We start from the raw sequence: 15,507 nt of genomic DNA on the forward strand, positions 1-15,507 counted from the left end.
TTAGTTCAATGTAAGTTGTTTATTCTGCGCTGTGGAGATTTTGTTAGGAGTGCTGTGTTAGGTGGTCTGCTCATAAATGTATTATACTCGTCCTAATGAAAGTGTACCTGGATTTCAACTCCTGAGGAGCTGACGAAGCAGTGTAACACAGCAGAAATCCCTTCCTGAAATGTGCCTGTGGTGCCCAAGACAGGCTGCAGGTGTGCATGGTTCAAGGGCAGCAATCTGGATTTCTGAGCGGACATTTCCACAACTAACACTCGCACGTGGAATCTGACCTGCTTTCCTAAAGAGGATGTTGGAAGAGGATTTTGTCAGCCCCCCAGAAGAGAGGATGCAAAAATTCTTCCTTGTTTCTGGCACTTTTAAACTGGCATTCCCTGCATCAGACACCCCCAGCGGATGCTTTTTCTCCTTAAAACTGAGGTATATTGGGATACAAGCTGTGCATGGACACTGTGCTTGCAAAAACACGCAAGGCCGGGAGGACACATCCACGTACCTGATTGGAACTACTTGGTGCTTTTGCCGAGGCCGCTGGCACTTGTCCCGTTGCGGACTGGTGGTCCTGCCTGTGTGCCGGGGCGGGCTGGCTGGCGGTGCGCGGTGCGGCTGTGACAGGGACATCTGCCAGACCCACTGGCCCGCGGCTGGGCTCAGTCGCTGTTTGGATAGTTGTTAAATACGGCATCGGAGCCGAGGCGCTTTTCTCCCCGGTGGCTGCAACAGGAGAGGGCTGAAGTTTGTCATCGGCTGTGCAGGCAGGAAGGTGCTGCTTGTCCCCAGAGGTGCAGGGATGGATTTGGGGCTTATCTACAGCCAGGTCTGGTGTGGGTGCTTCCCAGTCAGGCAGTGCAGCTGGAGCATGGTGGGGTTTGTGCTCCCAGTCCCCAGCGTGGGAGGGGATGTGATCTTTGTCCCCCAGTTTACCAGGATGGAAGCCGGACTGCTCCTGCTCCCCATCTCTGCTCCCGGCCACATCCCCCGGGTCCCGGTTTCCAGGTGCCCCCGGCGGGTGGTTCTGCTCCCCGGGTGCGCCGCTACCTTGGCAATCCTGCTCTACTGGTGCCCCAGTCTGGAAGTGAAGTCGGTTCTCGGGCAGACTGGTGTACAGGTGGAGCTTGTCCGGAGCACCGGCAGAGAGATGGAGCTTTTCTAGAGCTGTGCCAGCTTCCGTCTCTCCGTAATTTGTGCTTTCAGAATGAGCATCTCCTGGCCTTTTCTGGGACTGGGCGGACGCTTGCTGCGCGGACTCGGCTAACGCTAGGGCTAGCATGCGCGCCGCGTTTTTCGGAGGAGGAGGAGGGATAAGAGACACAGAACTGACGGGAACAGGATCCTGGGGGGAGTCGAGGGCAACTGCTCCTAATGGGGGGAAAATTGAGAGAGAGAGTGATTGTACGTTACCCAGTAAGGAGAGTGACCTAACCTTAACGACTATTATAGAAAAATAGATGCTTTCCATGCTTTCACAGTGGCAATTCCTTCTGATGTGAAACACTGTCTCACATGCAAACGCTGCTCAATAGCACAGCAGTTTATCACGAGAAGGAAAAAAAACACAAGAGATTGTCTAAAGGCTCCTCTTGCATTTCTAGAGAGGTAGGAAGTAGGTAGAAGAGAATGAGATACCCTTACGCAATTTTGATCATAAGGTTTTAGATGAAAAGGTCCTTTCTTCAAGCGTTGGCAGATTTTTAATTTAAAAATGAAAAGTCTTAGATGGTCTATTGGCTGAAATGATTTAGAAGGACATGCTACAGATTTTCACATATGACAGGATGGGGGAACAAAAAAGAGGTATTCAAAGGATTATGGAAACTTATCTGCGATCTGTGTGATGTAGGGAGAAGGCAGAGGTTAAGACCTTACTGATCTGCACAGCCCTGCAAGACACTTGTGATCAGAACCGACGGGCAATCCCCTCTCCTAAAAGGCACGCAGAGGAGGATGTTTCTGAGAGCAGGTCCCCTTTGGAACTTAAAGAAAGAATGGAGGAAAATGCACTGTACCTGGCTGTGTGTGTCCAGTGGGTACAGTCTTATTCTGACTGCTCGATATTGGTCTCTCCCCTTCTTCTGGCACCTCTGCCTTGCCAGCAGCCACTAGCTGGGCGTGCTGGAGCTCCTGGTGGGCTCCTTCCCCTGCTCCTGTGTCACTGTTTTTCAGGGGCAAGGACATCTGGGTTGGGGACCTGTTTGTGATTTCGGCGATGCCAAGCCCTTTGCTCCAGCTGGAAGCAGAGGAGTTTCTGGCCGCGATGGACGCTCCTCCAATTGATTCTGACAGGCGGCTGGGCAGCGTGAAGGAGACGGGTTCTGACGTGGGCAGCGGCGGAGATTTGAGGGGCTTTCGGCCCACCTTGGGCGAGAAGGTGTGAGGTTTGCAGGCTGTCTCTTCTGTGGGGCTCAGGTCCAGAGTAAAGAAGGGACTCATCTTCTCTTGGAAAGGGGAGACTGGCTCAGAGCTCGTGGCACTGCCTGGTGTCTGGGACTGGCTGCCTGATTCTAAATCCTTCTTTAGCAGGCTCGGCTTCTCCTTATTAATGCCGACTGATTCCAGCAGGGAGGTGCTGCTGTCCAGGCACTCGGACTCTGCTTGGGGTGGGCTGCACTGGAAAGACATTGGGTCAAAATCCAGGCTGGCGACTCCGATATCTGGGGGGCTCAGGTCGACATCTTCGGCAGATCGAGGAGAAATCAGGGCAGGAACATGGATGAGCCCCTCGTCCCCATCGCTGTCGTCGTGGGGCAGGTTGTCGTAAGAGTTGCAGCGATTCATGTTTCCTAAGAGCTCTCCGTTGAAGGAGGCGGACAGTGCGTCACTACTGGACCTGGGTCTTCTGGGTCGAAACAGTTTCGATTCACCTGGGAATGAACAGATACATAAGGGTTAGTCTCAAAACCTTACTGTACAGGAGGTGATGGGTTTGTGGTTTTAAAGCAGTCTCAAGGCTGTGTGTGAGATGCTCACCTGGTGAACTCTAATGTAAAAGTGCTATAGTTGGCAGCAACTGCTTATTACATTTGCTCAAACTCTTTTACAGCAGTTGTCAGGTCTGATCTAGTCTGAAACTAAGTTGTTTGTGCAAGCAAAACTAGCATAAGTGTGCTGTAGAGCTAAGGCTTTCTTAGAAAGCATCTTCCTTCCTGATGCCATCTTTTCCACCTTAGAATAGAAAGGGGAGGTGGCAAGGCAAAAACGTAAGCAGTGCTGGCTATACAAAAGCAAGAGGTTTGCCTTTTTCACCTCAGAAGGAAAACAAAGACCTGAAGAACATTGCTCTGTGATACCCATACGTGTTGGGCAGCGGCAAGCTGCTTCATTAATTACCAAGTCCAGCTTTTACTGGATGGGTAGAAAATCTGCCCTGTTCACTATTTGCAGTCAGTAATGTCCAACCGCATCTTCTAATCCACACACATTAAAAGGCAGGTACAATTTTGTCTTACCATCAACCGCATGCAGAGAGGTGAGCGATTCTTCACTTTTGGCCGAGCGAAGGGTCCCGCTGTCTCCTCGTCCACCTAAGGAAACACAAGCGAGACAGTGAGAAGCTGAATTATAAAAACAGCTTATATGTGGCTATGGTGGCAGGAAGAAACAAATGGGTTTCTAGCAACAGTACCAGTGGCCTGGGAGTCACAGTTCTGCCTTTTTGTTTGGAGGTTGGGTTTCTCTTGGTTTTGTCTTAACTCCAAAGCCTTTAGAGAAACGTTTATCTCATTCCACTGTTAAAAATCTTTCTTGTCTAAGGCAGATGTAGTCCTGCTGCACATGGCCCTGTAACGGTCCCTTTCAGACAGTCTTTAAGGACAGTCATATAATGTGTTTATTATACTGGAGACTCTGAGGGTTATAATTTTAAAATGGAACCAGGGAGAAGATGGGGATTTGTGGTGTTTTACCACAAAAGTATATTGTTGCTATTTTTAAATTTGGAAAGAGACAGCAAACAATATATGGAAACGGCTGAGAATTCAGAGTCTATAGACAAAGAATCCCAGGTTGGAAGGGACCACAATGCAGCTATAAAAGGCTGTTGGGTGCCTTCTCCAGTTAGAGTGGTACAGCTGGTGTGGTGAATGTGTTTGTGGAATAGCACCTTTACCTAGTTTAGTTTAATTGTGTGCCTCTGGAGAGCACATGAATGTGTCGGAAGAAATTATTCCAGGCTAATCCAAGATCAATTTAGGAAAGATATGTTAATGGAAGCTGCTATACACGGATTGAACGCTAGAAGGAGATAAAATCACACTGAAAATGTGAATTCAGCATTGCTGGGAAGCCCAGGATTCTGTTAGTTGGGTTTGCACCCTTACCGGCCAGGGCTATGGCTTTCATTTCCGAGGGCTCGCTGGGATTGCGCTGTAGTTTGCGTTTGGACACGGATGACGATTTGCCCAGGTTGAAGAAGGAACGCCAGCTGCCAACTGGTGATTTCTTCATCTTGCTGGGCGGTCTTTTTCTGGAGTGAGAAAACAGAGCAAACTGTTGGAGGGGAAAACTGCATTTAATTCCTGCCAATGGTTATTTGCTATTAGCACTACTTGGTTTCTGCTGAAATAAAGCTTAGAAACTCGGTCTCTTTTAACTAGGTGATGGTGTTTTTGTTCTTATGGCTCAGCCTTAAAGTCTTGGTGGGTAAATCCCACCAAACTATGCCAAGCAGGTGAGCAAAGGCTCCATACGTGTACAGTGCAGCACCTAAGGGGTGGCTTTCATTTAGCTGGCAGACGCACCAGTTCTCTAAAGCGTATTCAAAACCATCTCTCTCTCGTGCTGTAAATCACATCTGCCTCCTCCCACTGTCATACTTAATTTCTAGTGGAGCAACTGGACAGACTTGATGGCACCTCAAGGAGAACCTGGATTTGTTACAGGCAATTAGTCCTTAAATCTGGAAAACCCCAATGTTTCCAGGTGTTCGCTCTGTTTACACATCTGTGTGCATGACTAGTACATATGCATCACATACAACACGGCTTTATACATTTAATGATCACCCTGCTAAAAAGCAGGGAGTGGCACAGACGTTCTGCGGCTGAACTAAGTCTACCACACAGCTGAGTTAAGCCGAGACCTCAGATTGTCCAAAGCAGGTGGAAAACTGGCAAGAAAACTTCACGTACGACCAGTCTAAGTGAATATCAGCAAGTATTTGCTGTAGTAATAATTAAAATAAAATTTATGATGGATGCTGGAAAGGAAACTCGTCTGTACCTTTCAGATGGAAAGTCTATGACTGTGTGGAATTTCCCCTGTAGAGCTGCAGGACCTTCTCCCACTTCGATGTATTTGCTGTCTGCCACGATAGGAGAGTTGATCTGGGCCTGTGTCCGCGCCTGCGCCTCCTCCAGCGTCAGCAGCTTGGTGGAAGGAGAGGACACCAGCAGCGACTTGGGCCGGGACAAAGAGCTGTGTCCTGGAAGGGAAAAGCACAGGGAGAATGAGAAAACAGTGGGACTGAGATCAAAGCTCCGGGTCTGTGTGTCTAGGGAGGTGCTGTGTTTTCTGCGATCTTTGTCATCCCAGCCACTGAAAGATGTGGTCACAACGACCATTTTGTTGGAGGTATGTATGACAAAAAAAATTCTCTATTATGAGAGCAGCTTAGTGTGTTTTAGAATGAAAAAAAGCAGAGGGAAGCAGGTAGCTTAGAAACCTCCACTGACATACTTTACTTTAGGTTCATCGGTATGCAAAATTCTGTCATGAAAGTGATGGTTTTTCTTCCGATAAAGCTCAGCTTCAGTCATTCCCAGGTTCCACCTCTCGGTGCAACAGCAAATGCCACGTGTGACTGAAACTGCTACAGACCAAAGCAGGCTTGGGAACACCACTTGCACCTCTTACGGGCAGGTACAGGGAGAAATCCGTGCTTAAAACCAGGCTCTTGGAAGCACCGAAGAGACGCTGATACGCTGTGAAATAGCCTGACCCTTCTCCCCACCACTTCCGTGTCAGAGCACACCGAATGCGAGTGACCGAGTCATTAAACAATTAGCTGAATTTACATAGTCCGTTCTAAGCCTGGATAATAATTTGGCTGGGATTCTTAGTGTGCTTATCTTCCCCTGGCAGAGCTCAGCCTGCTGTGGGCTATTACTGTTCAGCCAAGCTAACCCCTGGCTCCTATTGACTTCAAATTGCCTTCCAGTAGGAACACAAGCTGGACTTAGAGCAACTCAGCTATTAAGTAGAGGTAGGGCTTGCTTAAAAGTGGGGAACTGCAAATACAGTGGAAAAAACAGCTATTTGCACCCCACAGGTGCTGGTAACTGCATGGACTTTGCATGTTTCATAGGAAGGACAGGTTATCGAAGCAGATGGTACCACTTAATGCTGCTTAGAAGTAATAATAGCTTGTGGTATCCACATTTGTTGATCTAACAGAGTAAACGTTCTTCGTGGTGTAACTCCACTCGTTTTCATTGGAAAAAATATACTTATGGTCTTAGCAGTTACTCAAGAGGTTCTAACATCATCACCCTGGAAATCTGTCCTCTCAGTTATACTAAAAACATATTTAAGATGTCCTATGAGAGGCTCAGATACTCATTAAATGTCTACTACCTTTCCTGCTCAAGGTAGAGGTGGTGGAGGAAGACGCTCACCTGCTCCATCACGTATGACCGAGCTGAGTTTGGAGCTGAAGAGGACGTCCACGTGGTTCAGGATGAACTCCACCACCACCGACTGGATCCGCACCTCCATGAAGGCGGCTGTTCCACTGAAGCAGGCAGACTCGATCTGCTTTGATCTGAAGAAAAGGCAGACGAAACGAAACGGGAACACGGGAAGATGTTCTCCTTTTGGGTAAGGTTGCTCAGGCAGACATACAAAAAGCGGGAATCTTTTGGCTAACTTATCTCCAGGCACCGCGAATGGCAGCAGTGTAACGCAGTCGCACTGTACTGAGCTCACCGTGGCCCTTCTAATGTGGTTCCCCTCTAGCAGGGAACGTCTTCACCTGCCCAGCGACTACCCCGATGGTCACAAGAGAAAAATCAAACAAGGGATCACTTGACTGCTTGTGGGTAAATTGGCAGGAAGGAGAAAAGAGCTGCCCCTCATTACCGGCACACAGGGGAATCTATGACTCAGGTTTCTCAGGTTGGTAACAAAAACTGCCCAGAAATTAATACAATAGAGGCCAGGGTGATTTTTTTCTTTTTCTTTTAAAATCACATCATTAATTTTAAACTACCCTATTATGTACATTCAAGACAAACTTTAGGGGACGGATTTATCCAAAATCATCTCCATGAGTCTGAATTTTTACAGCCAAAAGCTGTCAAATTAGACTCTAGAGACTTATGCACTGGGAAATCAGTGATGCCACTGAACACACTTTCCTGGATGGTCAAGGACACATTAGTCTCATCTGATCAGGAGAGGGGAAATTGTCATCTAGAAAAGCCCCTGCTCGGCATAGCTTCCCATCAGAAACTTCACGGGAGGAGAAGAACACATTGGATGGAAGGCAGGAAGATCCTTCTCAACCGCTGGAAGTTACGATTTTCTGCACAACAGGTATCAGTTTGCTATACATAAAAAAATCTATCTTGTATTTAAATGGGGGTAGGGAGGACAAAAGGTACCTTAAGAGGTTTGGAGCCCAGACGATTGCTAAATTCTTCGTGTGCATATTTGTGATGGAGCAGTAATCAGCTAGACGAGCTAAGTGTCTCATTAGGAACTCCAGCGTCCTGGAAAGCAGGAGATAGGCAAATGTTCAGCACCAATGAGCAAAGCCATGCTTCAATTTACAAAACAAACCCCAGTTCATTACTTCAGTTTGGTGTGACAGCTCACAGAACAAAAAACGTTGAACTACGTACTCTAAGCCTGATAGTAAAGTTGTCTTTAGCAAATAATTACACTGGGGAGCGGTGAGAGGGTTTTCTCCTGGCTCAAGGAAAAGATATCGCAGTCCAAGGGCTGGACCCAGCAACCACCGAGGTGGCCAGGAATAATCTAAATGCCACCAGCACATCTAACCATAAACCATTTTGATATACAGAGGTACAGTGTGGCTATCTCGCGAGGGAAAATGGCAATTGTATTGTTTCGCTCCTGCAATGCCAGCAATAAGAAAATAGTAAAGGTTGTGCTTACCTGTAGTGAGGAGGTGGCAGCTGCTGGATGACATCGTGGATTTTCACCAACCGTTCCTCATCGGTAGCAGCAGAAACAGCATCCTGGAACAAGGCAGGAGGGGATTTAACTGCAAATAAAACTTAACACCTGCCACAGCATCTTGAACCATGTGGCAAATGTAACGTTTTTCAGTAGTGAGGTGGATTTTGCCGCTCTCTCTACCTTCGGAGAGGCGTCCATCATAATGTGAGAAAGGCCAAGTAAATCAAGATCTGGGCCACTTTACATCTTAATTTTACAAAGCAATTTTTTGTAGCGGGCGTAGATCCAAGTAGCATTTGCTTCTAATCCCATTCCTGTTTGAGGAATCATTGGGGAGCAGCAAACAATGGGGGAATTCTTGCAAAGCACCATTAGTGTCCCAGTAACCTTCTACTGGGGGCCCAAAACTAAAATCAATATGGGGGACAAAAACCTGAAGGGGAATGAAAAAACCCCAAATTAAGCAGAAATAAGACAAAGAAAAGTGTGTGGAAGACAAGCTCAGCTTGTTGCTGGATCCTTTTCGGGATTCTCTGTTTAACCTGTGCAGATGAAGTCACGCTGAACGGGAAGGTGAAAGGCATCGCCTTGTACTTACGGAGAACTTCTCGTAGAGTTGGTAGGTGAGCAGAGGGTTGGGGAGCTCGCGGAAATAGAGTTTGCAGAGGGAGCCCACGCAGTGGATGTCCTGGATGTAAATATCCTTCGTCAGGTCAGGAATCTGCTCCGAGTCAAACTCGTGCCTGGAAACAAGAAGAGAAAAATGAGCAAAGGGGTTTGAAAAGGAGGAATGAAAATAAAATCCAGCGCAAATTACAGTAAGGAAAAACGAGTTTCCTGATTTACAGGAAAAAAATACTAAGTCACCAAAGCCACATGACCTATGGATGTGGTGCTGCTAGACTCGATTTTTCCAAAGTGAGACTTTTATATGCTTCTAATAAGGCTTTTAAAATCAGTTTTACAACTAGTCTGCAATTCCTTTTCCTCTAACAGTCTCCAGAGAATGTTTTCTAAGACTATGGACACAACCTGTATATTTAACTCCCAGGGGCTGTGACTGGGAGAGAGAAAAAACCAAAATCGCCAACATTTATGAAATACAAGCTGAGCTTAGAAGGCCAAGGGCTGGCTCGCTCCCTTGGAAGATGAGGAAGAAGCTCCTTCCTCCTCATAAACCCAAAGGCTTTGTGAGGGAAACCACTTCTACTGTATGCCAGCCTGGGGGCAGAAGAGGTCTCTGCTTCTTCAGACATGAACAGTCCAGCCCAAGTCTCATCTCACAGACAGCACAGGAGGAAATCAAGGTTTTCCCCAACCGATGGGTTGTCCGTAGCCACGATCCCCAGTGTTCGGTACGCTCCTCTTCCACGGGCACGTTCTGACTCATCACTTACTCATATCTGGGAGAGAAACTTATTTGCTACACTTGGCTCCGCAGAAGAGAGAGTGCAGAAGGGAAAACAACCACCAACCCAGCCCGTACAAATAAACTCAGCCTTGGCTGAGATTCCCTGGCCATATCCTGCCCTACTCCAGTATATTTTCCCTAGAAATAAATCTCCCACTGCAGAAGGAAAATACGGAGCAACGAAAGGGAACCTCCCCACGCTCAGCCTCTCTTCTCTCAGCACTGGCTGTTTCGATGACTACATGTTATTGCTTTCGACCCCAAAGGAAGATTTTATTAGGAGAATACAACTTCATGGGCTCTCAAAAAAAGCCAGAGATGGAATTCAGGGATACTCATCCAGCTCAACACTCGCTCTGCTTTGCCTACCAGCCAAATAAGGCGGCTAATGCAGTACTAAAGGGCAAAGCTCTGTCCCAGAGTAAATCTCCCATGTGGAATAAATTCTCTGACTTTCTCTTCAACCAAAAAGCCCTTTAAATCCGGGAGATCCAATTCTTCTGTGTGAAACTTAAGAACGGTGACTCATTTGTAAAGATACAGCAGCTCTAGCTTTGGAATAAGCCTAATGATCTGTTTATGTAGCTGGAAACTGCAGCAATGCAACGTGTCCTACATTAATCAAACACATGAGAATCTGTAGTGATTTAGATGAACAACAGGGACAATGTTTACAAGCCATGCCATGTACTCCCTTCCTTTTGTGTTTGGAGCATCTCAGAAAACTGAAATAATAGGCTGTCACTTTATTCTCTGTACTATACCAGGGAATTATGCCATTCAAGTTTTAGAAAACCATTTTTAAAGCACCTTTTGAAAACAACGCAGGAGAAAATGGTCTTGGCAACACAAGGGGAAAAAACGGACTAAGGCAGCGATTTGAAAGATGGTCCAGCACAAGTCAAAATGGGGAATTAAAGGTATGTAACAAGGGCAAGCACTTTATTCAGCCAAGACTCCTGTGGGCAACAGCTACAGTCAGAGTCTTTGGAGCCTGCGTGTCAAATCCTCGGGAGCGGGTTTTTAAAATGCAGCTTGCTATGGTGAGACACAGGATTGAGCTGAACCAGAATAAACCCATCCCTGTGAGGGTTTGCACAGAAACTGCACCGGCTCGAACCTGGCCACTGAACTCGGGAATAGCCGGGACAACGGGAAATCCTTCATACGGAAATCACCCCTCGGTGAGGCCTGGGGCCAGGATCACCACTGGAATTAGTCACACCCCACTAGGTTCTCCCAGTCCCTTGCACACAAAATGATGGGAGGGAAACCAGCCTCACAAAAGGGCAAAGACCATTTACTGTGATGAGAAGAGCTCCTAAACAGGGAGGACAAACACCTCGCCTTCCCCTGCACAGCCCGGCAATGCCACCCGCCGTCAATTACGCAAGTACTCCTTGTGTGTTCCCAATTAATTGCTAAAATGCCAGCAGTCCAAAGCAGCAAGATGAGCTGCTCCGGTAGCAAGGAGAAGCAGGAATGAATTGTGCCAGCACGGGGACACCAGGATCCCAGCGCACCCCAGTATAGTCTCCCCATACTCCCAGGTCTGTACTTACCGTAGTTTCTGGATGTTGGACGCGATCCCCGACAGACGATATATCCCATCCACAATGCCATGTTTCTCAATGAATTCAGTGCAGCTCTTGAGGACCTGGGGGACTAAAGAACAAGTGTTGTCGGTTAGTTCGGGATGTTATTAAAATCCTAGTTCGGGCTGTGGTCTTGTCAGATGCCATAAACTAAGCCCAGCTGCTTTAGTTCTTCCTTAGAGGAGAAAGCCTATAAGAAATTTAACTTGAGGAGTTGGTGCGGAAACTGGTCAGAGGTGTTCTTTGCTTTCAAGAAATGCCAGGATACGAATCAGGGTGAAAAACGTCAATTCTGGTCAAGCAGAGGCAGCGCAGATCCCATCACAACTCCCACACAAACTGTGGTGTTAAATTCCATTGCAGAAGAGCTATAAAATTAAGCAAATACTCTCTTTGGCCAAAGACCTCCCCTGTTTTCAAATCTATACAGGATTAACCCATACTGCTTGGTTTAAACAAATACAAACATTTTGGAGATGCTACTTGCTGCAGCAGAGCCAGGAGAGTTTTTACAGCTGATAATTTCATCCGCATTGTCTACCCGAGCGTGACTGGATTTAGACAGCTACACAACATCCCACACTCACAGAAACTGCAGACACACCAGGGGATGACAGAATGGAAAAAATAAGCCCAGAGGATATAATTAGGTGTCAAGTTAATATTCAAGCCGCTTCACCAACCGATTCCTTCCAGTTGACTTCTCAGCCTCACGCAGCAGCCACTGCCGGAGCTGTGTGTCCATCCTTGTAAGCGTAAGGAGGAGCAAATTTTATTTATAAAAAGAAGATAAAACTGCCTGAACACAGGAAGAAAATCAGGATCGAGCTCTTGTGAGCATCAGCAAATCTTTGTGGAAAAAGCTCAGATCCTTGTGGATTCCTCTGCAAGCCACCTTTGTGCTACACCTCCCATGCTGATCCAGATTTACTCCTACATTAGATGCCAGGTCTGATCAATCTGCCACGTGACACAGATCCTGAATAGGTCATGTGGCAAATCCCCTTATATCAGGCAGCAAATGCCATCTGCCAGTCAGTTCGGAGTGCTGCTGAACTTGGGTGCTCTGCCGCTCTCTTCCCGGCCTGCAGCAAACACACAGCTGGAGGAAAGACACCGAGCGCTTGTACGTTAAACAACGGCAGAGAAAGAGCCTTGAAACCAAACGCTGCTTTTCTGGGGGAAGGAAAAGCAGCAGAGTGATCACCTTTGCTCTCCCCTGTACGTGCAATGGAAATTTCAACTTCCACCAACGCAGCCACAAGACGTTTGCAGAAGGAAACCTCAGCATCCACTCTGGAGCTATCGGTACCTCACAGCACCGCAATTGTTGGATTAGGAATCGACCAGATGCATGTTTAGGCATCTGAGCCAGGATAAGCAACAACTTCTGGCCGCTGAGTGAACACACATTTGGAGAGCATGTTCGTAAAATGTGCATCAGTCATCCACACCGTAAGCTAAATGTCTGAGAGCAGAGCAGGCGGAACAGATGGCCCTAAATTCTAATACCATTTCCAAAAACATTCTTGCAGGATAACACCCCTTCACACAAAAACATTCAACACCTCTTGAAGAAGAAAGTTTTGAAGGCTTTAAGCAAGCAGGGAAGGAGTTATATCATACTGAAGAAGTTGCCAAAAAGGGCTAAAATATGTTTTGCATTGCCTTCCAGAACTGGGAGACAAGGGCGACCCAGGTGTAGATTGGTGCACAAAGCAGAGAGATGACAACAGCACCACCCACCGCAGCAAAGGCCGAGGCTTTAGATACTGGCACAGTTAGCGGTTTATTTTTGAGAGCACCTTAGATTGTGAGGCTTCCCAACCGAGGGCCTGTGACACACACAGCGAGCTCTGCGTGCTTCCCAATCCTTGTCGCTCCCGGGTTTATCTGCCTGTGCAAACACACAGCACAGTACAAATGGGATTTATGGAGCAGGTCAGCTGAGCAGCAACCTGTTGTGACAATGCGAATCGGGTCCAGGGAGAACAGGGGGAAGGTGAGGGATGGAGCACCAACAATACGCTTCCTAAAGTCCTTGTTTGCCATGGAAGGCCCTGGGCAGTAAGAAGAATTAATATATCAAGAAAAAATTCTAGCAGGCTTGTTCTATGCATTTCCTAATCTGGTTACCAGGACGATCTGTTCTTTAAGCTAAATATATATATGCCAGCACCACAGATATTTTGGGGGAATTCTGCATGGTTGGAGAAGTGACTGAAATTCAAGTAGGGCTATAATTATCCTTGAAGGCCCTTTGCTGGAATGGTGACTTGAATTTGCTGATTTTTGAACAAAGATCACACCTGATAATTACATGCATGTTCAACCTCCCTCTCCCCTTTGAATCCCAAGCCCTAAATACACATCCAGATAAACGCATATACACACATATCTATTACCACCAGAATGAAACAGCAGGACCATGGGCAGGCGCTCCACTTGAACACAAACCTCTTGGTGAGAATCTCGGCACCGTACACGTCTCCTGTTCCAAAATCAGTCACCTTCCCTCACTCCTCCCTCCCTTTGCTGTCTCAAATAACAGGTAGTTCCAGAAAACCAAGCGCAAAAGGCTGGAAATGCGGACGCATCAACAAAGGAGGCCCTAGAATATTTTATTCCCATAGCAGCTAAAGGAAATTTTTCAAGTCATTCCTGAGCATCTCTTAGCTGGTTTGAAAGGTTTATTGCATCTCTTAGGGCTCATCAACCAGTTAATTCTTTGCCATTAAGAGGAAGCACAAGTTTTATGATTTTCATTCTGAAGAACGTTTTGATCCATCGTGAAGTCAGGCACATTTCACTTTCTATCATCTTGGGTTTATCTTTTCCCTTTTTAATATTTTGTAATATTCTTTCCCTGGATTTGGGGAGGTTTGCCTTTTTAAAAACTATTTGATTTTCTTAGTATGTTACTGCAATCAGAATTATTTGCTCAGAGGTCTCCCATCAAGGTCCCCCAAGCAGCGCCATTCCTCCCAGTATTGCAGCACTAAGGTGAACTGGTGCACAAGTTGGACCCTTGGCTGGTTAATGGGCCATCACAGCTGAAATGCAGCGAAAAACTGTCCTGAGTGCCCCTCCGAACCGCTTAAATGAAGTTCATAACCACGGCCTGCAAGTGTAGATCGTGATACTTAGGAAGCATATGAAATAAAAACCAATATAACAAAGTTAGGGGCTGCGTTTTGAGCCACAAGAATGTGAATTTAAACAGCAGAAAGATGAAGTTGCGGTGAAGCTCGATGGTCCAGGCTGCCTTTGCAAACGGGGAGGAAGGTGCCGACATGCACCCCAAGAACACCCAGTGCCACACAAAAAGTGGGAAATTAGACAAAAATCCCTCTTGCCATATGTGTGGTTAATAGGTAACAACCCAGTGATGAATATCCTTGCCCACAGAAATACAGTTGCTTCTACCCCGATCCTTCTTCCTATTTTTAGCTCAATTTTACAAAGGATTGTCCAAGTATTTTCTAAAACAACAGCGAAAAGGCTGTGATAATTCACACTAACTTCTTCTAGGAACCTTATTTTAAACTCATTTCTCCATTCACCAAGAAAAAACATCTAACCTTAAAACATTATCTTCTAAGGACTTTGTCTCGCTCCTAAATCTGCATCCTCATGTTTGAACTACCAGGAGTAAGAGAGAAGAGCAACTAAAGACCAGATTTGCTCCAAGATGATCCCCAAGAAGCCCCCCCATTAAAATTCTTTCTGCTGTTAAGTCCGAGCCAGCTACCACAAGCTGCACCATTTCCTGGTAACACACAAGGTTTTTATTTAAAGTGTGACTTTTGCACTTGGGAAAGTGCAATAATGGAATCGGGGGCCATAAACCACGAGGCAGAGCCAAGAGCAGATCCCAGCAGCGCCCATTTGTGGAATCGGCCTCTGGCGCTGGACTCTGCTTCTTAAAACCGGACTTTTGTTTTTATGGCAGCTTATCCAGGAACTGTGTCAAAACAAAGGGTAAAGTTCAAGCCTGAGGAACGTAAATCCCGCCGTGCTGCATCAGGCTGGGGAGGCAGATAACCACGTTTGACATGAGTGACGTTCTGCATGCTGTGGGTACGCCTGTGCACCTGAGGTATGCACATGGGTCCTTACTGCACCTGTACAAGAGATTGGGGGCTCGCTTTTTTGTTTGTAATACAAAAAATCCACAAATAGAATAAAGATGCTACTAATACATTCATATTTGTCAGCGTCCTAGTGTTTAGACCAATGGCACTTACTACAATGAGTTAGGAGGGGAACAAGTATCCACCTGGTTATGAGTGGGGAGCACAAGCAATTCTTGTAGGGACCACAACAGTTTTTCTGCTGTTTGTTCCCCTACAGCTG

General features: G+C 46.7%; 1 protein-coding gene across 11 annotated transcripts in view; it reads right to left on the minus strand.

Annotated features, from left to right (window-relative positions):
* ARHGAP32 (Rho GTPase activating protein 32) overlaps positions 1-15,507 on the minus strand; it is a 161,280-nt gene that overhangs the window by 5,941 nt on the left and 139,832 nt on the right. For all 11 annotated transcript variants that reach the window (XM_065040363.1, XM_065040360.1, XM_065040367.1 and 8 more), the window contains 10 exons: positions 11,119-11,221; positions 8,744-8,888; positions 8,122-8,204; positions 7,605-7,712; positions 6,618-6,763; positions 5,224-5,425; positions 4,323-4,468; positions 3,453-3,527; positions 2,013-2,867; positions 503-1,365 (listed from right to left, as the gene is read on the minus strand). In XM_065040363.1, coding sequence (XP_064896435.1) covers positions 503-1,365; positions 2,013-2,867; positions 3,453-3,527; positions 4,323-4,468; positions 5,224-5,425; positions 6,618-6,763; positions 7,605-7,712; positions 8,122-8,204; positions 8,744-8,888; positions 11,119-11,221 — 2,726 coding nt within the window. The remainder of the gene's footprint in view (positions 1-502; positions 1,366-2,012; positions 2,868-3,452; positions 3,528-4,322; positions 4,469-5,223; positions 5,426-6,617; positions 6,764-7,604; positions 7,713-8,121; positions 8,205-8,743; positions 8,889-11,118; positions 11,222-15,507) is intronic.

The sequence above is a fragment of the Columba livia genome, chromosome 24 (assembly GCF_036013475.1).
Source record: "Columba livia isolate bColLiv1 breed racing homer chromosome 24, bColLiv1.pat.W.v2, whole genome shotgun sequence".
Classification (NCBI taxonomy): Eukaryota; Metazoa; Chordata; class Aves; order Columbiformes; family Columbidae; genus Columba; species Columba livia.